The 24,304-nt window shown below is 40.5% G+C and overlaps 1 protein-coding gene across 2 annotated transcripts in view; it reads right to left on the bottom strand.

Annotated features, from left to right (window-relative positions):
- The window catches only part of ctnna2 (catenin (cadherin-associated protein), alpha 2), a 349,228-nt gene that overhangs the window by 244,896 nt on the left and 80,028 nt on the right, over positions 1-24,304 (bottom strand). For both annotated transcript variants that reach the window (XM_080463022.1, XM_080463023.1), the window contains exon 7: positions 7,815-8,018. In XM_080463022.1, the coding sequence (XP_080319148.1) occupies positions 7,815-8,018 (204 nt within the window). The remainder of the gene's footprint in view (positions 1-7,814; positions 8,019-24,304) is intronic.

The following is a 24,304-nucleotide window of genomic DNA, read 5'->3' as shown; positions in this document are numbered from 1 at the left end:
TGTTGTATTTAACAAAGACAAGTCTTCCTCACAAGTTTAAATTGTTACTGATACCTCAGTATTTTCAAGAATGTTTGCTCAGCTATATTCCACCACTTTCGTTCTCCCTGGCTTGTCTCCATTTCCTCCAAAATATATAAATTACAGAAATTGAAGCCAAAGCATCCCAAACATGAGCAATGAAATCCTCTATCAGTGCTCCCCATACATTCGCCTGACTCAATTACATATGACTACTTCACTCAGAGGAGCTGTTAATCATGGTATTTCTGTCCATTCATTTATCTTCGATACCCACTTTATCCGGAGTTGGGTCACAAGGAGGTCGGACCCTATTTTCGCTAACATAGGCCAAAAGCACACTACGCCCAATTAAATCCCATTCCATTTCCAGTCATTCAATCATTCTAATCAGAAGTCTGAATCACACACACACACACACACAAAAAAGACCTACTGAAGCCATATTTGGGAAACTTTTTTGGAGACATCGCTTGAACTTTTTGTTTGCCTCATCAAGAGGGCATATACTGGAACCATCCACCAGGGGGTGATCACGGTACTTTGGTTCAAATATTAAAGTCGTCGTACCATCCAGCTTTCATTACGATGTGCTATTTTTGTTTTGTTTGAGTTTTTTTCTCAGCTAGCTTTGAGGTATAGAGAGAGCAGAGGAAGTCCGCAAAGCAAATGAACAAATGAATGATTTGCTGTGTTTCATATCCAGACTTCACTGAATCGCATGAATAATACTCTGAAAAGTAGTCAGCTGTTTTGTTGGTTTCTCAATAGAGTGAGGTTTTGTCAGAATGAAGGACAAAAAGAAGAAAACAATTGTGTTGCGGCTTCCAGACAATGAGGACAGACAGTGTGGGCAACTCTCGGCTGTTTTGTTTCTGGAGCCAGACTGACGCTTTCCCCTCAGAGACAAATAGTCTCAGATGAGAGGAGGAGCTCTCTTCAGCCACCGACTGTTCGGTGCACAGATTCTTATCTTTATTTGTGCCTCCACAAAAAAAAAAAAAAAAAATTAAGAGAACTTTTTTTTTAGGGCTTCATCAATATTTTCTCTTCTGCTAAACTTTCTTCTGGAGAATTACAGGGTCAGAGAAGTAATTCACCACTCTGTTGCCACAATTGATCTTTGTGCGAACACTGGCGCATTTCATCACTGGAAACAGACAATTGCTGGAGCAGGTGGAGTGCCCGTACAACGGGTGTTACTGACGTTCAACTGGGGGAAAAAAAAAATAAAAAAAAATAAATATATATACATATATATATATATATATATATATATATAAATAAAGAAGGCTTTTACTGCCTTTAGACGGTCCAAACCGCACTTCGTTTTTCCCCAGTATATAATGGCCTTTAGCCCAGAGGCTCACTATTGATCACTGCTCACACCTTCCCCGAGCACTTTTGTGCCTTCACCATTCAGCAGATGTGCATCCTCTCTCATATTTCATTGTCTTAATGCTCTCATTTTCATTTTGAAGACAATGTCAGGTAAGGCAAAGTAGACGCTATGATCCGAAACAAGGGGGCGGAGGTAAGCACATATAAGTACACACATTTCGCAGCATGTGATCAGTCATTCCAATTGTTGATTGAGCATTCTACATGGCAACTCCCACAGGAGCTGTGTGAGCAGGAAGGCCATCAGTCTCCCGCTAATGATCGTCCTACCTCACAACTCCCGCTCAGGTTTTATGTGCCACATCCAGCTAACTGTGACATTTGTGTGCTCGCTATCACACTCCCTAAATCCTTCTCGCGGCTGCTCACCGCCTTGCCGAGGTGCCCCCTCTCACCTGCCATGGTTTCTGGCTATGGCTATATTCTGCCGGGGCTCCCTTGACCCAAGTTGGTAATGCATTACTCCCCAGATCAATTGATAGATTGGCCCTGTCTGAGCTGCCGTAACTAAATCAGCTGCTCCTGATGATTCAGCACCAGCCAGGGAGCCGGGCCTGCTGTCACCAATCACAGATCACCAGCAGCAGAGACAGGTATGGACATTCTCCTGTCACTTGAACCTAATTTATTGCCAGCTACCACATTGATTAACCTTGTGCTGTGGTTCAAGCTTCCTATAAAAATTTGTGTGTTGGGAAGGGGGGGCAGGAGGGGGCTGCATGAAGCAGGAGGGAACATCAAGGCAACGGGGTGTTTACGTTACTTTGGTAAACTTTCAGGAAAGAGAAAGACTGGGAGTTGCTAACTATTTAAAGATAAAATATTTGTGCCAGCAATATATTTAAGATGTTTGCCATGTTACAAGTCATACAATTTGTAAACCCACATTCTATTGGTGATATATAAAATATGATGAAACATCTGATGTTGAACGCAATAGATTAAAAATTTTGGTAAAAGTTCATGGCATCCTATTTCAACACCTACCACTACTTTTTTTTTTTTTATTGTAACATGTACCAACTTTATTTTAAAGGTGTTGCTTTCATTATATGCAAAGTAGGCTATAAAAAGGGCTTCATGAGGATTATAGCTCATTGCCGCTTGTTTTATTTCACATTTTATACATTATCCCAACTTTTATGGAACTGTGAGCTGTGGGGTAAATTGCAAACAAGTTGTATTTTATTTAGAATAATTAGTGTGCACAGCATCACTAATGGCACATCATATTCACATTTAAAATGCTTGAATACATTCTATTGTCCTCTAACCAAAATATAGCCACTGACTTTTGATGGTTGAGTTTCCTATGCAGGCTTTTTGCTATAAGACCTTCATATTTTAGACTGAAGGAACGAGATGACTCACATGGAGGATTAATCCGACTCAGGTTTACATTTAAAGTGCAGCTTCTCTGACCTATAGAATATTTGTACCAGCCTTGTCCTGATCAATGATCACCTGATTCCTCACAGCAACGGTCTCTATTCAGATCCCCTTACGAGCTCTGCTCCTTGGCCCTCCTGCATGCCCTGCTTCCTTCCAAGCTGCTCTTCAGCCTTCACTGCTGTTTAGACCTCTTGTTCCCTTGTGGAGCTGCAATTACATTCTGAATTACATGTGATTGCATGTCTCACTTTAAAGTTTCCAGATTTCAAAATATATTTGGTGAAGGTTATTTTATTTTGAAAAAATGATTTATTTACAGATTTAAATCTTTTTTTAAACAGTCTGAATTTACTTAATTGAATAGTGTTTTTTTTTTGTTTGTTTTTTTGGAGTTGGCTCGATAACAATATCCTTGATATCCACTCTTAGTTGTTGATTTAACCTCATTGGGGATGCAGAGCTGAGTGGAAGCATTTTGTTCTTTGTGTCTCTATGATTTACTTTGTGTTCTCTGCTAGGACAGCCAGGGGCTGTCAACAATCTTCCAGCTGTAGCCTCTAAAAACACAACTCATGGGCCTAATGAACCAAAGCACAATTACTTCAGCGAAAAAGCTGCCGTGACTTAAGGTGGGGGGGAAAGTGTGCAGTCGAGTGCTTTCAGTCTTTTTTAAGATACCGTCTCAGTCGTCTTAACAACCTGCTCTTCTTTGTCATGAGGGACTCCCACCTGCATTTTATGACATTTCAAGAGGAAATAATAAAGGGATTACCATTTGTAATTTCAAAATATCAAACATAGAACTTTTAATATAAAAATATAATTAGAATAATTTTTCTTCTGCAGCTATATCAGACACGGGTATACACAACGGCGCACAATAAAATTCTACTGAGAGCCGACTGGCTCTATAATATAATAACAGCCCTCATCCATTAGCATCTCATTGTCTCAAGACTATTTAATAAGTGCAGGTGCCACAACAAACACATTATTAGGCGGCGTACGGCGCAGGGCTTTTGTCGGCAGGATAACCGATACTAAAGGGATCGATATACATCGGTTTGCCAATTGCCCGATGGCCACAAATGACATGGTGGATAGAACCGGCAGTGCACACTCTCAGCAAGTCGCATGTGCAACAAATCCAATGAATCATCATTAGGATTCCATTTTCAACCGTGAACAAGAGACAAATTAATACATGATGCAGGGTTAAGTACTGCATTATATGCTGGCTTGTTTGTAATATTGACTTGATTTTAAGATGAGCTGCCTTGAGAGCTGTTTTCATGCTGCCCTAGTTTTCTAAAGTAGTGGTGGAGTGTAAACACTCCACTTTCCCTCCTTGAGACAAAAACACTGGTGAGCATCTACTTCTCATTACCAGTTCATTTTAGAAAGATGTCATATTTGCAGCTGGCTTTTACCAAAATAAGTGAAAGCTGGAATTTTTCTTTTTTTATTCAGTTCTCAGGAAATAGTGACGCCTTGAGTACATCTTGAGCGTCTTCCTCCACAGATAGTTAAAGCACCTCGGGTTACAATGACCAAGTGGAATGTGTGGGTAGATTGCAATTAATTTTAACACAGCATTACATCACCAACACTGAAGCTTAAAACAGCATCAACATTAGGAAAAAAAAAAAAAAAAAACTTGAACTGGACTATCAGGAGTGTCAATAGGAAACCTCATTAAGTGTATGTCCTTGTCAACTTAACAATAACAAAATGTATTTAAAAAAAAAAAAAAAGGGAAAAAAAAGAAAAAGAGCAGTCCGTGTTACTTACCAGGAGGGTTATATCATCATAATTGTTACCAACTGTGTTGGGGTTTTTGTTCCCTGCAAAAGCAGTTTTTCATATGATTAAAATCAACATGCAAGTAATGATACCTTTGTCCTTGGATAAGATGGGTATATGACAGTTTTTTAATTACCTGATAGTTAACAAGCAGGTAAGTTTATGCTCGGAAGATGGATGCAAATATATGTGATTAAAAGATAAACATTGATGTTTCGCTACGAGTAAAGCTGATGGCATACTCCTACAAGAAACTATTTTTATTTATTTATTTTTTTTTGGTTGTTTGACACAATCTGCCAAAATGTCTTTTTTTGTATAGATGTTGCACTGTCTTGTGGTTGTAATTAAAACAGAAGAGTAAAATGAAGATTATAATTCTACGTGTCAGACAGAGGTGGGGTGGGACGTTGAGCAGACTAAAGACTGGACTTTCACAAATAACACCAAGTTTGTTTCTTTTTTTAAAAGCCAAACTTCAATCATTACCCTTGTTTTGGACTTTAATTCAACAGAGAGCACACTCAGGATTTTTTTTTTTTTTTAAAGATGTAACCAATTATATCAATTTAGTAAGCAAATTATTTATCGATTTAATTTTCTTTGTCAGACAACATCCATCAGCCAATGTCATTCTATTTCTTCACGTATGCGCATTAACTACCAACATCTAAAGTATATTCTGGTCATATTTTTTTATCCAGATATACAGTTGAAATGTCGAGGTCTAAGTAGATAGATTCTATGAGAGCAGGCCTTTGTTGGTATTAAAATAAAATACAGAAAACTAAAACTAAAATGAAGTGATAGTTCGAAGAAGTCCCTCACTTGTATGTCCCGTACAAATCATGAGTGATGGAAGGACAAGGCACTTTCTTCACCACTGACCATCAAATATGTGCGAGCGACGACTCAGACAAATGCAGGAATGAGCAGACCGTGTAAAACACACTTTGATATAAGATGATAAAAGGAGATCAGACATTTAACAGATTTGACATTGAAAGTTTCAAAGATCTTATGGGCTCCCATTTAACAGCACAACGTCTGCAAGGTCAACGATGAAGGATCCAAGATCGTGTTCTATTTCCGCTGATGTGGACACAGCTCACATGGCTCACTATGCACCAAAGGGTGGGCTGAGGTAGAACATAAATTGTGATGATTAATCATTGTCTTGGCTTGTCTTCTAACCTTTACACAGTAGTGCCAGTCACAGGGTTGAAAGGAAACCGAATGGAGAGAAGTGGAGAGCACAGAAGGAACACGCTGGCCAGGTGTTTTGGAATCACAACATGGAAGCGTAATGAGCGCTTTTATTCAAAAGCACTTAATGAGCTAATGGAACTTTAATTTACACTCAGAAGCTATTTAAGTGTTTTCGCTACCAGCTACACTTTTCCAAGTGGTTTGTTTTTACTGTAACAAAAATCTGCATGAATTTCCTGGCTTTGCATCCTGCTTATGGAATCATTTGTGGAGACATCTCCATCTAGAAACACTTGAAACCATTACTAATTCAAGGGTAATAGGGTTTCTTTTTTCTTTTTTTTAATCCTTTCATGTTTGTCTGTACTGCTGTTTATTTGTGGTACCTGTATGTGTGTTTTGTAGGTTTTATTTTTTGCTTTATATCAAAAGAGACCTTCATCTTGATGGGAGCTATGGTAAAAGATGTGAAATTAAAAAATAAAATAAAATATATATATATATATATATATATATATATATATATACGTATATATATATATATTTATTTTTTTAATCTATCCAAAATACTGTGCATGTCGTGACTGATTGAATTGAAGTATATTGTTCTCACACAATCTCCATTAGTGAAGCCAGCAACAGTGATGCTGTTTGTCTCCCACCGATGAAATCAGAAAATATCATCAACAGAGAGATGTGCTAAAAATAGACCGTGTCCTGAGCACTGTTTTTCTCATGACGTCAAGATGACTCTCACCAACACCTTGCACACTGTCTCACCTCCTCTCACCTCTGAGCCTGCTTGCAGTGCTCTGTGAATCAAACTACCAGGGGATGGTCAAAGAGCAATCGAAGCAAGGAAATTACCCGCACACTGGAACACGGATTGCATTGCTCCAGATACAGAGCCCCAACTGTCAAACAATAGGCATCAAATTGATTGAGTAAGGCTCAAATATCCTAATGCTGTATTGCTTCCATCTACCATCAAGGCACTTTAATGTTATTCATGCAGCTGAATTTCACACATTTGCCTCAATGGGTGTTACAGCCAGCACAGCATACCTAAATCAACAACCTTTTATTCGAGCCTTTAAAGACATACATGAGAAGAGAGAGGAGGAAAACTGAGTTCGGAACCAACACACGTGAAGTGTCAAACAATGGGAGCATTTGGTTGTATGTTGGTGTTTGTTGAAAAATGATCTTTATTATCTCGTGGACTGTATTAAGAAAACCTGTGTAAGCAAACATACTATGCATGCGAGTTATACCAAAGCAATGTATTAAACTCTTAAATGTTTTTTAAAAATTGGAATGCAACCATGGGCGATTATAACTGTGTCCGCTGTAGATGCTGGAAGATGCTGGAAGAGGCCCAAAATAGACCAGAGGACACCATTAGGATCACCTAAGGAATGAAATAATGATAGGAGGGGCTTTCCAAACATGCCCTAATAAGACACGGTTATTTCCGCACAAGTGTTGTAAGGTAAAAAGAAAAATGGGCAGCACCTGTGAAGGAAGGAGGACCCTCAGCAGCGTATATAAGAAATGAGCTAGGAGTACTTATTTTAGTTTTTCGATCGTGCCTAGCAATGTGTCTGATCGTTTGTGTCTGTCTGAGGATCGATCTGAGCACCGGGTTTTAGCAATAAAACTCTACTTTGCATTCCAGTTCCTCTTTCCCAGTCTGTTTTGTATTAGCAAACTAGCTGAGTACCAGTATAGTTAGAACAATTAGTAATATATGTTCGTGTAGTATTTCGACGTCGCATCTGGCCCAGGACAACGTTCCGATTACAAGACCACGACATGTTTCTGTTTACTGAATCTTTCAAGAGATACTACAGATTTCTGGCTTGAAAACGAGTGCTTGAAGCGTGATCAGGAAATAAACTGCCGATTGTGATGCGTTTGTATGTACATTCACATCTCAATGGAAGCACTCAGTGTCTGAGTGTGAGATTACAGGAGAGGGGACTCACATTGTTCATGTACTCGCTCAACAAGTCTTGAAGGGCCTGCCGAACGGCGTTGCACTCTGCAACGATGCGTTCGCGGCGGTCGTCACGCGTGCAAGAAGAGTCTGCCATTAGTGCAGCACCACTGATGATGCTCTCCAAGCGCTCCTCAAGAGAGGGCCGGAAACGAGCCTCACTGAACGTCAGAGGGTCCAGGATGATCTTGTTCTGTAATGGGGGGTAGGGGGGGGGGAGAGAGAAACACACATATTAGGTCAAGACAGACACCAAACTGGTTAAAACACGACCAGCGACAAGACCAGGAGACCACATCCTGTCAAAAGCTTAGATTATATTCCATGTATATACCATGTGATAAATACATTGATAAAACAGGAGTGCAGGATACCTTTGCACTTTACAAATATCTTTGCCCTTTTTTGAATAAGAGTTTGAAATATCAAGAGGAAAAAATTGAAATAACATAAAGAATGTAAACAACATTTCTCTCCTAAGTGGGACGTGTTCCCTTCAAGGGGACGAGGAAAAGACAAAGTCCAAGGCAGCTATTTTTATGGAACAAATAGTTTTTGAAAACTAGAATTGTGCCTTCTGAAACATTTGCATGGGGGTTATTTTATTCTGGCAAATATTCACCAGAGTCTGTTTGCAGATGTATGAGGATGTATGTAAATTATAATAATGAATGGGAATGAATCACTACGACAACAATCGGCAACAGGCAGAGGCAGAGTGGCTCGAACTTGGAGGTGATGACTTTCAAGTTAAATGCCTCCCAAAAAGATCTTTGGGCATCATGCTTGTGCTAGTTGATCATCTGCAGGACTGTCTGCTGAGGTAAGAAGCAAAAAAGGTAATAACTTACAACCCCTACTTATCCACACATGATTTATATAATGCAAATTCCTGCTAAATAGTCATTTATTTTATTGTAGCCTTATCCTGGTTGTGGTTAATCCTAGAGGCTGAAATAATGATAAACCTGTGTATAGAAAAATAAAAACCCTAAACTACCTAAAATACAGCATGTGTGTGTTTCACAATTTCCTGAGAACAGTTTCAATTTCAGTTGAGTTTAGTCTTTTTATCCAAAGGGTCAACAAAACCAATTAAATCAAAAGCTTCTAGCACCATAACCATCGCACTTGCATTTTTTGTATCATTAAAGCTTCAAATGAACTGAACTTTCGGCAGCAACTTTTGAGATGAAAAGCTTTAAGAAGTTGCTCTGTAGCACACATAATAGCTTTGGCCAACGCTGGGTAACAGCAGAGAGCAAAGGTGTAGGGTTCAGTCTCTCCTCAGCAGTCTAATCCTGGGGCAGGGTGACAGACTGTCAAAATATTCATAATAACATGTAAGGTGAGAGAGAGCGCGACCTGCACCAGGCATAAGCGACTTTTCCATTTGCATGTGGGAGGAAAGTGTGGTATATACCACGTTGGAGAGTAGAGAGTGAATTATTAGAAATGAATTTATTAAATGAAAAAAAGATAGTAGGCCGAGACGGTGGTGAGGGAACTATGAAAACTAAGTGCAGTTTCCCACTTTCTGCTTCTCCTCCTTTGTTTCTGCCTCTTTGTGTCTATGCTTTCCACATTCTATTAAATGAAGAGGAAGCAGCACTTTGAGGCAGGTTTTGAGACGGTGGCAAATGTGCTATTGTTTGTTTCTTTGACAGAGCAAGCAAGGCCAGCCGATTCTGTGTTTCGTCGTGAAGGTCCAAAATCCAACAGAACCGCAGAAATCAAATCCTGGAAAATGATCTCATCTGAATAATTCAAATAAGTGGCTTTGTGAGTGGAGTTTGCATATTCTCCCTGCGGTTGTGTGGATTTTCTTTTTCTATTTCTTTTTTTAAATCATCCGTTGATGTAAATGTATGTCAGTCTTGTGTAATATCCAGGAGGTGTTCCGCCTCTGACCAATGAGGTGAGCTCCAGCCCTCACAGCTCTTGCCTGAACAAAGCCAGTATAGAAGATGATACTCCCTGTCGAATTCAATGACGTGATGTGTAGAGAATTCACACAAAAAAGGCAAATGTTTAATGTATCGATCAATTAATCGACATCATGAAGAAAACAATGGCCTTGTGTTCCGTATCACTTGTGGATTGGTCCTCATGTCGACGGGTACATCAGGAATTAAAGCTTTAAAGGAGAGAAAGGAGGGCACAACAAAGCCCAATACACTGTGGATCTGGACGTGAAAAGATGCAAAGAAGGAAAGAACATGAAGGGGAAACTGAGCGCATTCCCCCCCCGAGGACTCCAGCCAATTGTTATTCCACGCAGGGTGTCAGGTTGCAATTATCACTGGGAGTTGGGAATAGGCAGAGTAGAAAGAGTCGCAAACGCTGGGCTGACAAAGGCTGGGAGGTTTTCAGGGTAATTGGCAATAGCTGAAATCATCCTCCAAAAAGCTCACAAACGTGACTGATAGTGCCAGTTCCCTCAATGAGTTTCACACCGCTAAACTCCTTCTCGAGACTTTTGTTGTCATTGAAACCTCCCTGTCAGTTTGCTCGGTGGAGGCCAGAACAACGGAGCATTAGTGAACAGTACACAGTAATAATAAGCTCCAAAAATGCTACTGGACAATACTAAAAACTGAAAGGAGCTTCATGTTACTGACACAGGAAAGTCATCAGTAGTGGAACAAATCAAAGTTTATCTCACTGCTTTAAAGCTTCATACTCACTCGGGCAGTTCAGCCCGGATCCCTTCTCTTCTCCAACCAATGGGGCAATTTGCATTTTTTTCTAACTATTTAAGAGACATGAAATTTGTTGTGTTGTCATTCAAAAATATATCCACTTATTCGAGTTGCCCTTCTTGTCCTTACGTCTCTCAAATACTGTAGCCTATCACAGTCGCGTTCCCCTTTTTAAAGAAAATGTCCCCACGCACCATCTTTTAAATCTCTATATCCGATCAGATGTTGCTGAAGGTGCAGAGATGAGCCAGGAAAATATAGGTGAAAGTGAAACAGCACATTTGTTGTTCTAAAGTACAAACTCAAGGCAAAAAGGCTTTCCCATCAGTATTTACTTTTAGTATATAAGTCATAGTAGTCATATCCCATATGGCATGTGCTCTGGATACAACGTATTCCTTATCCCGAGACTGAAATCATATTTCACTGATCTACGTCAGGGATTTCTCTCTTTTCAGGAACCTCGCACAGCTGCTTCACTGCCTGAAGATTGTGTCTGGTAATTGGAGATTCTGAGCTTCGTGGGTTTTTGTTTTTTTTCTGAGATTGCATTACGGAGCCTTTCAGTGGAGCGCACCAAAATCTGTGACGAGATATGCTCTAATGCAAGGTGAAAATGTACTGTGATTTGTTTTAAACACTGCAGCAGTGTTCCTTTAAATTAACAATGAACAAATGTTACCTTGTAGTACTTTATAATTTACTGCGGGGCAGTGAAAAGATATCGTTTGTGTATTTTTTTGTTTAGAAAGAGCTTACCTCCCAGCCGGTTGTTGAGCTGCATTTTTTTTTTTTTTTCTCTTGTTTGAATTCTAGGACAATCTGAAGAAGTCGTAATTCTATGTGAACATACCGTTTGATTTTGACAGTGTATCAAGACCAGAGGCAACCTTGTGTTTGCCCCGCAAAGGGTGAGGTTATTAATTTGACTCCACTTTGGGGCATCAACCAGTGAGACGGGGCACATGTCACATCAGTCTATGTCAAAGGCGCCTTGCAGGACTTTCCAATATTGCATGACAACTGTTTTGTCTGAGAGGGAATCCAACAAAGTCTTGGACATACCACCGAAGTGCCCCTGGTGGTCCCATTGCAAGGTTCAAGGGCTTTTTGGTTTTGACTCGTATGCTGTTTGACAAAGCTGTGCCCACACGAGCCCGCCAGCGACATTAGTCAGAACTCATTCTGTGATTGATTAACCTAATGAACAGCACCTCACTCTGGTTGGTTGGGGCTTTTTGGCCATCCATTGTCCCACAGTGGCAGGGTGACTAAAACCGCTTTTGAAAAGCTTTGGAAATGTGCGTGGGTGTGGTAAATGACAGTGGATTAACACGCTCGCTCTAATGCCACTAATCAACAAGCAAAATAAAAAAAATATGTAAAAAAAAAAAAAAAAAAAAGGAAAATGCTAATATGCAAATTAGGATGTCCGTGAGAGGAGCTTTAAATACATTTCTGGCACACGCTAGAATATTCTGACACCATCCACATTAATGTAAAAGATTCTGCATATCAGCCCTATTGTGGAAGATTATGCACACGCAGGGTTCACATTAGAGGCAGTTTCCATCATCTGTCTGTTACAAGGCTCTTTTATGCTTCACTCTTTCTACTCACATACATCAGTCCCTGCGTCCTCCCTGCTACTCCACTGCCCGCGTGTATCACTTAATCTCGCAGCACCTCCCCAGCGTCATCCTCAATTAGGAGGGCATCTGTGTTGCCCAGTTTTCATAACCTTCTAAAGTCGCACAGTCCGAAAGCTGTGCTCCAAACATGCAGCCAGCTGTGCGCAGCTGTGAACATTAAAAGGAGGCTCCAACCACTTTGCTTGCACGGAAAGTCATTTTTTTAACATATTTATAAATTGTGTAGTCCGAAACGTCCAGAAAATTGGTGCAACTTTGTGGTTTATTTGCTTCTTCTTTTCTCTTTTTTTTTCCCCCACCAGCAAACTGTGATTTGGCCCAAATTCTGGGTATGTCTGTAACATTTGAGAGCTCAAACCTTCATATAAATCAATTTTCCGTTCGGGTAATGAGGATTGAATGGAGCTGAATATGAAAGAAAGCATTTCATCCACTGTATTCATTATTGTGAAGAAACGTCGAGAAAACAGAAAGAAAGAAAAAAAAAAAAGAAAAAAGTAATTTTTGCACATGTAACCCCACGTACAGCATGACTGGGTAATCATTTTTTCATCCATTTATGCATCCATCCATTAACTCACCTTGTCGACCTCCTGCAGAACGCTGAATATTTCAAGGGTGAGCTTTTACTAAGTCTTTGTATTGTAAAGTAAGCTAAACTGGGGAGTGCTGAATCTTTTATACAAAGTGCAAAGAGACCTCGATGCGTCTGATCTCGACAGGACGCCACCGACTCGAGCTGTGTTGAATGTTTTTCATATTAGGAGATGGGTGGATTTAACGAGACAGAAGCATTTTTGAGAAAATGTTCAGGATGTGGGCGGTGAAAAGTGCTCTGAATAATCCTTGTAGGTCAAGAGTTGCAAATAAAATCTTCCCACAACAGCAGGAAGAGGTAGAGTGGTACGACTGAGAGGATTATTTTTTTTTTTTGTTTGTTTTAATGCTCTCAATCAACCTGGAAAAATACATTTATTGATTGAATATGAAAAACAATCAAATTACTGGATGAAATGTAACCACAGCTTGGCGTTGCTGCAGGACACAATTTATTTCTAGTATTTAACCCAGGTGCAATATCCCCCCCCCCCCCCCCCCCCCCCCCCCGCAAAAAAAAAATTAAGTTCAAGTTGATTTTCAGTCCTACAATATGAAAAATAATTGTTTGGTTAATTACTAAACAGAGCAAGACAGATTAAGAAAGAATTATTTGGATCACATGGCCATGTATAATTATGCTAACACACAAATTATCCATCATAACTGAGAGGAGTACAATCAAACATTGCGGCGCAAAAAACTGCAGCCGACTGAAGCAGAAATCAGTGTGTTTTGTGTTACAGTGAGTGGATTACAGAATTCTTTTTTTTTTCTTTTTAAAATAATAATAATAAAAAAAAAAAAAAAAACGATTTGTTTTTTTAATGACAAAACTTTGCCATTCAAGACAACACTTAGAGGCAGGCCTTACTTCCAATAATGAACGCGAGGATGTACGCCATCAGATTATGAAATATTATGAAATGGCTCTGCGATGGAGTGGTGACCTGTCATTGACGTACCCCGACTTGGTGAGCTGGAACAGGTTGACTGCTGCATGACAACCCTCCTCGGGATAGAAAAGATGGATTCATGGATTTTACAAATTATAAGTGCTGTGTATATCATATCATAATACACCCTTTGTAATAAGAAATGTGTTGTTTTACAGATACTTGAACACAACTGTCTCTATACATACTTGATATACAAACGTGTTGTTTTTTTTTGTTTAACTTGTAATTTAATATCAAAACATGAAAGATACCCTGCCAAAAATATAGCCAAAATAGTACCACTCTCACCACCTGAAAACCTGATTAATCGTCCGTTGACACATAAATCCAAGTCAACCGTAAAGTAATGTTAAATACAGATTACTCATTTTTTAATCCATTTTTACTGCTTTCATTCACACATACAGTTGCCGACCAGTGTCGATGGCTGCAAAGCAAGGGACTCTCACAGCAAGGGCACGGACATACACAGAAAAGCTCTCGTGTGAATTGAACCACCGACATTACAATTCCTAATAACGCTCTGACCCACAGCAGCTCCAATAACTGAATACTGAGTGATCGCTTAATAATAAACATTACTACTTTGAATGTTCATCACATTGACAGTAAATTATATATACAATCCAAAAAATGGGAGAAATGTGAGTGAGTGTTGCATGCACTGAATGAAAATAATAGAAAAACAAGCATCAAATACCCTGTGCTCCACAATGCTCGCTATTTTCTGTACTGTAAAGATGTGAGATATTGAAGAAAACAGAATGCTTGTGTATGTTCAAGCTTGTAAATGTCATTCCCTGGAGGGAACCAAATAAATTATTAAGCTGAGTGGTATTGTCCTTTTTGTTGCGATACATGTCATGCGGTAAACATACTCTGCACTGAGAAGCACCAGAGCGTCCCGTGCATGCTAAATATACCACACAAACGTAACATTAAAAATCAAAAAGTGAAGCCTATCTTTAATAATTCATCACGAAAAAAGGTGTGTGTGGGGGTTGGGGGAGGTGGATCAGAGAAGACGCATGAATTAGTGAAAAAAAGAGCAACCATCAAGCAATCGAGTTAAGAGAGCTGCATTTTTAAAATAATGCGCCACGGCCCATTGAGCTCGCTGTGCCCAGTATGAATGTGTTTCCACAATAGAGCCTACAGCCGTCCCCCAGAAGACACAGGCACAGACATGCTTGTTGAGGAATTACAGTACACATGTTAATTAGAACGGCGCAGGGCAAAAACAAAAAGGCGTCCCCCAACTATCGTCCAGGACATTCAGACAACCATCCTAGTCTATTCTCCAGATGTCTCCGGTCCGTTTGAGGAATTGCACTTTATGAATATTTCGACGGACGCTGTTTACATGGGAAGGAGGTGAAAAAGCAAGGGAAACGGAGAAAGCCAGACAGTGAATATGCACAACTGCTTTCTGTGGGAAATATGTTGTATTGCTGCTTTTTTTAGGTGTGAGACAAAATCCCAGAGGTCACAAAACCTTGATTAATGATTGAACTGGTATCATACCGGTTTAATTAAGTCGAGCCTGAATAAGATTCGCTCCACCTGAGGGAAAATATCAAGGTTCTGCATGTAATCATCTTGATTTGAGTCGAGAAATGTGTTTTTGGGTGATCAACATTGGAGCCTCCCTCAAAATATGTCTGAAACCTGAAGTGAGCTGTGTGTTGGAGTGTTCACATCGTCCCGGACGTCAACATTTCCCCCCTCGGTGCACGTGTGATTTATTCCCCGGGGTTTGATTACTTGATATCTCACTGCTTTATCCCACATTTCGGTCTCTTGCTTTGACATTTTCACTCCGAGTGAAGCCCGCAGATAAAATGATGACTTAATTCAGCAAACTTTCATTTCAGTTTGGATGAGCAATGCATTATGCATACAATCAAAGGTTTTAGGTATGTCTGAAAGAAATGCAAGGATTTCATGCACGGGTAAACATCTGTGTGCTCAAAGATTGACTGTGCAGCAGAGTATAATGAACCCATACTGTTAATCTCATTGTGTAGGCTCTTAAAAAAAAGGAATCGGACGTCCGTGAGCCAACGCTATCGCCACCAAAGATCCTTGATCTCGACATCATAGAGTCTCTTTAAGATTTAAAGAAGATATAAAAGAATCCCAGTCAGCCGACATCAAGAGAAATGTTCTGCTGTGTTCTGAAAGAAAACCGAGCCAAAACCAGACCATGAGAGGTGCCAAACTGGCCGGTGGGATGACCTCACAAAAAAAATAAACAGTCATTGCCAATTTTCAACAAAAGAAACAGCTTTTTCCATTGGGGATACCACTGTTGAAATAAGATTAGATATAACACAACAACAAAACCAAGAGCTGAACAGCCAATTACAGCAAGATGTTGCAATGAAGCGAGACAAGCAAAAGTAGGGAAGCATCAAGCCCATACTGTAAGGGTGAATTGGTGAAAATATGTGCTCTTAAGCCCACAGAAACTTTGCCAACAGTCCAGAGAAAATCATTGCGGTTCAAAGGGTTTCACATAAAAACGTGGACTCAGTGTGAAATTTTCAGGATGCACCAGCACTTCTTAATAATAAAACAAATGAGCTGTTATTTTTAAGGTAATGTGCTATTTCCTTTTACTGGTCTGGCACTATTGGGATCCAATAGGACTTTATGCAGCCACTCAACCGGAATTACTTTGACACTAACTTCGAGGAATTGAAGCTGCTTTTGAAACGGTGGTCCTGCCAATTACTAATGTCTCTTCAGTTCATTGCAAAGTGATAAAAAAAAAACATAGACACCTCTGTTATTGCAACATTTTTTTCACTCTTCTCTAAGCCATAGTACTGTATATGTAATGGCAGGTCAACAAACTCCAGTCCATCCGTTGTCGACATCAAGGTTTTGTAGCGGTGGCAACGTTTGAAACAACTTCATGAAACTGCACGATAAAGGCCTTTTGGTGTTGTTTGCTTGACTTTTCCCTTTCTCTCTCCGTTACTACTGAAGGTCACTTGTGTTTTAAGAAATGAGTGGCTACGCAAGATGATGAGCTGTGCGACCAAGCTGAGACGACAACTCCACCCCACCCCCCAAAAAAAAAAAAAAAAAAAAAATGCATCTCTAAACGAGTATGATCCTCAGCAGAGATGCTCATGATACCCGGGGGTGTGCGATATATTTTGTATTCAAAAGTCTGATAAATTATGAGTGTGTGCCCGAATATTTATTAATGTAGCAGATGCACACAGACAGAGTCATAAATCATACAGTACAGTAGCATAATAAAGCCAACAAGGATGCTGGCCTGCCCAGGTAATGGTACTTGGAGCAGAGCCCGGTCTCTCTGGCAGCACGCTGTGACTGTGGACCTACAGTGAGCTGCAGGGGAGCATTAAGTGCGTGTGTGGGGGGTGGGATGGTTGGGAAACAAGAGTTTCTCGCGACACACTTGACAGTTTCCAATATTTCATTGCGTCGGTGATGCGCAGGGATATCGAAAATGTCTCCCTAATTCATTCCATTTTGAGCAGCCCCCCCCCCCCCCCTTTTTTTTTTTTTTAACAGAAAGTGCTCTGAAGGTGTTTTTCATTTTTTATTTCTTTTTTTATTCCACCCTGAGATCTCGAGTTAAAGCCATTACGGCCACTGAGCAAACGACATGTCAAATGAAGCTTTTTGTGCACATTCAAACAGCCAGACAATTATCCCCATCATTTCCTAATCACACCAGGTTTCTGACGCTCTGTTATTATCCAGAGCGCTCACTATTTGGTACGATGTTATATCAATGAGGCTGTCTGTCAGCCACTGATCATCCGAGCTGAAGGGTATTTAACCACCATCACCTGTTGTATCTCTGTGCTGTCGCTTAAACCTCTGCCACTTTACCCCTCAATCAATGCACCGACGACAGTGTCAAGTATCCGACTTTAGCTTCGAAGGGGTGGTCTTTATCAGCTGAATTTCCAAGAGCTGTGCGAGAGACACACACATTTCAGCTGGTTTAAGGCACAAATGGATACTCCTAATATGAAATGAGCATGGTTTTATTAGCTGCTGTTGTTTTTTTAACAGACCAAGCAATTTACTGTGTGCAGACGTCAGTTTTCCCTTTTTGTGAAAGGCATTTAAATTATTTTTATGATCAGAGTGTTGCCAGCAATCTTTTGATTCTGCCAAGCAAGCAGCTGCAGTTCCTACAGACAGTCATGTTGACTCCAGTAATCGAATCTAATCAGACTTTATTAATCCCCTTGGATAAATTCCCTTTTTCAGCATTGACCCATTCTATTTCTAGGACGCGGAGGTGTGGCCACATTGAGGAGCTCCAGGGGTTCCAAGGGCCTTTGCTCAGGAACCCACAGCTGTGGGATTCGAACCTGCAAACTCCCAATCCTAGGCCCGCCTCTCTAACCTCTCGGTCAACACTGCCCAATTGTAGTCCGGCTGTTTGAAAGAGGACACATCCTTGGGGTCATCAGCAAAGGTACATCTGCCATCTCCCCCACTAATCTCATTTGATGTGTTCAGGAGATAGGTGGAATCAATGTTTCTGGAAGCCAGCCGGCTCTGCTACAAGTGGGAGTCCCGTAAATAAGGAGATAATGACGTCTTGGTGGGTTACAAGAAAACCGCAAAACAAATATTAAAAAGAAAAGATATAAAACAAATAGCTGCACATGTGGGAAACAGTTAATGTGATTAAAGATACACATTTATCTTGGATAATTCATTAAGCAGCTTGTACAGAAGTGCCTCTCATAAAGAGTCGTTGAAATTGAAATCTTTGCAAGCAAATGGCTCATGAAAATATACTGATTATATGGTTTATCAGTTCCGTACAAGCGACTGACATGTACCAATTGATTAATTACTAGTTACATCAAAAGTAACTCTTGCATTGCATTTTATCCACCAGGTATATTGAGGATGGTTTTAGTGATATTGGATTGTACTCTTGCTATGACACATAGCCGAGTGGGCAGCGCTATCCATTTCATTTATATCCATTTATCAGGAGTGACATCGGTGAGTTGGAGGAAGATGCTCGGAAATCTGCAACATCTTCACTTCTATTTCACAGCCCTAACATTCAAAGTATCATCATGTAGATTGAAGCCAAGAACTAGAAATATAACTTAATTTTTTTTATTTTCCAGAAGGCTCCTCCACAATTTAGTAAAATAACAGTGACTAAAGCAAAAAGCAAATAGTCGGCTCACCGATCATGGAAGAAATAAAGTGGATCTGCAGCTTTATAACTGTTTTCCTGTATGACATAAACAACATGTAACTAGCCAATTGAAAATTTCTGTCAGGTATTCTGGTTATTATTCAGTTCATACGGTATAATTTTTTTTTTTTCAATCTGATTTATACTATATATCTTGTCCTTTCTAAAATTGCAGACACTGTTTTGTTTTTGTTGTATGAACTTTAACAAAGTCCTTATTTAACAAAAGGAAAAAAAAAAACAACATTTAAAAGATATATGAGAAGATTTAGCAAATCAATTAAACAACAGAAGGCTCACAGCAGAGAGGAGGCATAACATAGTATTTACTGAGACTGAGGTACCCAAACTTGAGGTTTGTATTTCTCTACGAGAGAGTCATTGTTGGAAGCAGCAGTGATTGTTTCCCTTCTAACAGCTTGCAAAAAACAAAAACAATAAGAAACTAAGAGCATTGAGATAGAAGGACGCTGACTGAACATCAATCAGTCTGCTGAACTCCACAGAGGCCACAACAGTGCTTGAGGAGAGACAATTAACTGACTTCCAGTGTAGGTTTGGGGAATTTGTGATACCCATAATATCTTGTTAGAGACAGGAATCCCCACCCCCCCGCCCTCTAACAGGCGATCTCTAAATACCTATGACAGTGGCCTTCACAGTTTAACTGAAGCCAAGACGACAGTATGTGAAAGTGCTGATAGTGCCATACCTGCCGGCGATCTCCCGCCTCCACAGAGCCAACAGTGGAGAAAAGGGAGGGAAAAAAAAATACAGAAAAAAAAAAAATGTAATACTGAATTTTAAATGATCTCAATAGGTGTGGCAGACATTTTCTCTGCACTGGCTCATCCTTGTATGTAAAGCCCTCCTGAAGGTTCTCCACACATTAACATCATTAAATACACATATAAAGCTCCTCACACACACCGAGACCATCATATTGCGCCAAAGGATTTATCCAGCCGCTCGCATGTGCAGTGCCCTCTCAGCCGAGGGGTTTGTCTGTGCTGGTATTAACTGTCTACGCCACACCGAGGGCAGCATCGGGAGGACCGCATAATTTTGGAGTGGAGGGGGGGCGAAGCGGGGTATAATGTTCCCTGCCTCCAGCTGAGCACAGCACAGATGTTAAAGTCTCAGTTCTTGAACTCTGGTGAGGTACATATATAGTAAAAGTGCCATAAAAAAATTGGGAATGCAGAAATAATACATGACAAGGCAGTTTATTCTTGGCTTTAGCCATGAGCCCTGCAGGAGACATTTCCAAGGCGAAGAAATAATAGGAAAGGTGAGCGCACATGTCATGGAAACTGAAGGCACTCCGGTTTTCAAGGACCGTAGACCAGCTACATTTGTGCAACGGATCTGAACGAAAGAATGAAGCGAAACATGCCACAAAAAAGTTTAGGCAGGTAATTATCACCATCATACCTGACCTGGTAATCCCCATTCATTAAACCCTGTTTACTGCAAGTGCAACGATAAAGTAAAAGTAATTAGAAATGACAGGGATATAAAGATCCAATTAACATTTCTGTGTGTGTTTCTTTGTCCTCGGCGAGGTGAGAAGAAAAGAGTTGGGGAGGGAGAAAGAAAAAAAAAAAAGCGAAAACATTTATTAATTACTCAGCTTGAGCCTGAGTAGGCCTTCTCATATGCTCTGTAGCAGTGTGTCGGACTGATTCCCTTGTGTCTTAATGAAGTTCAACACCACTCACGACTCACAACACTGCTAGGTGTCTAAAGTTCCACAGAGACCAAAGCAAATTACATTACACAGTGCACAGTGCATTGTCCTCGTAGCGAGAGGTGTTGCCATGACACTGTATATGTCACCCTGGGCTATCAGACATGAACCAAACTAATAGGAAACAAACACTAACAGGGAATTTCACCATCATCAGTCCAGCTGCTGCTGTGCAAAACTTGCACAAATATATTCCATGTTATAGCATGAGGCTACAAATATCGATTTATTGGAGGACTTTTGAAGGTTCGGAGCAGCAGCCTGCAGCAGCTCTTCCCGAGTTTAAGCTTAACACTTGTAAGTGTTCCCTAAGTGCAGATTTATGCGTGGCTGAATCAAATCCAATCCACACAAACTTCTACTTCTTGTTATAGTGTAGAGAGAAGTTCACAATAAGTATACAGCTCCTGCCATTTACAATCTCAGTAAATATCAAGTATTTTAAAAAAACAAATGTGAGAGAGGCGTAAAACGCCTGAACTAGTAGGATTCAAATATATCTGTAGCAGCCAAATGTGATATTATTGGATTGTGTACAAGTGTTTTGACCTGTGTGGGTGTGTCACTGACGTCATGCGCATATAGACTGGGGCAATGAAGGAGGAAACAGGTGTTACCCCGGAAGGGCACACAGGTTTTTGACCGCTCTGGCGGAGGTTATCAGAATATGCTTGTGTTTTGTGCTCTGGTGAATTGAACGTTGAAGTAATATAATTTGCACTGAAATAAAGAGATTGTTGTATCTTGCCGGATCGTTGGACTCAATTGATGGACACAAAGCAAAAAGGTAAACAATAGCCGCCTAGCGCGTCAGACCCACCTACTGAGGCAACAGCTCACCAGCCCAGTATTAGGCTGGCTGGTATATTGTCAAAAACCCGCCCGATTGAAGAGCCGGAAGCAAGACCTTACCTTGGGGAGACGTCGTGGAACGAAAGTGTGTGCACACAAAAAACCCAACGCATTGGTGATTATATCCCGCGCGGTGAAATCAAAACGGTGTCTGCTCCCCTGTCCTGCACACCTGCCATTGATTAGGTGGAGGCTTTAGAACCTCCACCTTGCCCTAGCCCCACCTAGTGGGCGAATATAAAATCAAAACAAATGGCCAGTCATCAGGAGGACACACACAAACAGAAATAAACAATAAACCCATAATATTGGCTCCTACAATATCCATACATGTTTCTGGCCCGTCTGTATATATTGCCATTTAAGGTTGGATGACTGCTTATTTATAAGCAAATCTGGAATGATTAATACCATTTCAAATTCAAAAGTTTAAGTGTGTTGGAAAAACTCACAGCAAAACTAGCCAAAGTTAGCATGAATACATAAGGACTACGACGGACGATTAATATTAATCGTAATATTAATCTTAATAACATCAAGATTAATATGAAGATGTGGAGGTTTCATATTGTGTCCTGAGCTTAAACAAACTACAAAACCACTTTGTGCTGCACCCTGTGCCAACACATATTCCAACGTTTTTTTTGTTTTTTTTCTTCTTTTTCTTAAATATAAATACTCAACTGTACCACTCATGAGCCATATGCGTTTGTTACCTAAATTACTTGTGACATGTTTTTGGGTGCTTTTGTTTATATTTTTGTCTGCAAACTCAGAACCATCCATAATCATCTCGGGAAGACTTTCCTCACTCTATCCTTCCCATCGCAGTTTGTTTGCTTGGTTTGCTGCTGAAAGAAAGACACACACACACACACACACACACACACACACACACACACACACACACACACACACACACACACACACACACACACACACACACACACACACACACACACACACACACACACACACACACACACACACACACACACACACACACACACACACGCAGCACAAATGAAGTGGGGACACAGAGATGCTAAAGAATGCTGGCTCCAGGTTTTTCTTTTTTTTTTTGCTGGTAAGCCCTGAGGCAGGCTGACAATCTGTGGACTTCTGGGACTTTTCCCTGTGGGTTGCTTCACCTGTGGGCTGGCAGTGAGGGAGGAAGCACCAGCGAGAACAAATTAAAGCGAGTACACTGTTGTGATTATTTATAAGCCAGGTATGCATGCTTTTCATGGGAATAAATATCTCTGTTCATTTAATTTGGGTGAAATATTTGTCCTGGTTTGCCTGTTTAGAGACATTCTCAGAGAGTATTCATGCTCTTTTTGAATTAATAATAGCAATGCTTATTGTCTTTTTGGCAACGCAGCGGGCCATAATTATTCAACACTTCCCTAATATTACACGTTTAATTTTTTTTCCCTGACAGTATGAGAGGCTGTCACGGTGTGCTTTCAAAAAGATTCTCTCTGGTTTGCAACGTTCCTGTAGCTTCACGACCGTCTCAGCTGCGACGCAAACATAAACCCTGCCAACGCAAACGCTCAAGCTGTGCAGCAACGAGGCAAAAAATAAGGTGCTGTCACAAAAGCTAAGAGGTGAGAGTACGTCTTCACACCAAAAGGGCATTTCAAGACACGGTCGAAGTCATCCCATGCAACTTTAACACCTTGAGCCCAGGGCTATTTTTTGTTCTTATTTTGTATCTGAAAAACTGCCACGAATTTAGTCAGTGACAGCTTCACAACTGTGAGGCTGAAATGGACGACCCCGGGATGTGCGGACGAAACACATTGAGGGGACCTTTTGGAAGCAGAGACGCTTCCTCTCTCCGATATCCAGGTGCGAATGAGATCTCGGAAAGTTGCAAAACATTGGATTCTTGGCATTTAATGCAATGCGAGTGAAGGACAATAGCATCTATTTTATTTATCACAGCATCAATCAGCCTTCTTAATAAATGCACCGTGACTGGGAAATTCCTTTGAATAGAAGTATGTTTTGCTTTCATCTCCGACACAGACTGGTTCTGTGAGAGACCTCCAGAGAAAGAGACAGTACAACATAATGGAATAATGTAAGTCGGCAAACTGTACTGCAGGTGGAGGGAAATTTCGTTTGGAATTTGGAAAAGTGACGTCACTGAAATGAAGATGTTTGCATGCATAAATAAATGAATTAGTCTCAAAAGAAGGTCAAGTTATATCAAATACAGAGAAATGCCTCATCTTCCAGCAAACAAATACATGCAAAAAAAGCAGCACCTGGATATACAAAATCAAAATGGGCACCAGACCATTAGTAATGGCAACCTGTCCAGAGTGTATCCTGCTCTCGCCCGAAATAAACTGGGATCGGTCAAGTGTCTTCAGCCTTTTGGGAGCAAACCGCCCCTCATATATGATGCCCATCTCTCCAAAAGGTTGGGAATACACTTCTCTTTTCATTTTCTGCTTTTTTCAAATTCTGTCCAACAAAACGATAACCCCAACTCTGTCTGGCAGCCACTCATTCAATAGAAATCATTCTGCTCAGCACTGCCTCTGTCTTTCCCCGTGACCGAGGATCCTTGAATGTTTTGTTTGGATTTTTTTCTTTTTTCTTTTCGAATCAGCTGTGCTCAAATCAGCAGGCTCAATAATGCATCCATCCATCCATCCATCTTCTATACCACTTATCCTGTTCAGGGTTGTGCGGGGCTGCAGCTGATCCCAGCTTACTATGGGCGAGA

This window comes from Lipophrys pholis (genome assembly GCF_963383615.2).
Source record: "Lipophrys pholis genome assembly, chromosome: 5".
In the NCBI taxonomy this organism is placed as follows: domain Eukaryota; kingdom Metazoa; phylum Chordata; class Actinopteri; order Blenniiformes; family Blenniidae; genus Lipophrys; species Lipophrys pholis.
This window is presented reverse-complemented; position numbering and strand designations above follow the sequence as displayed.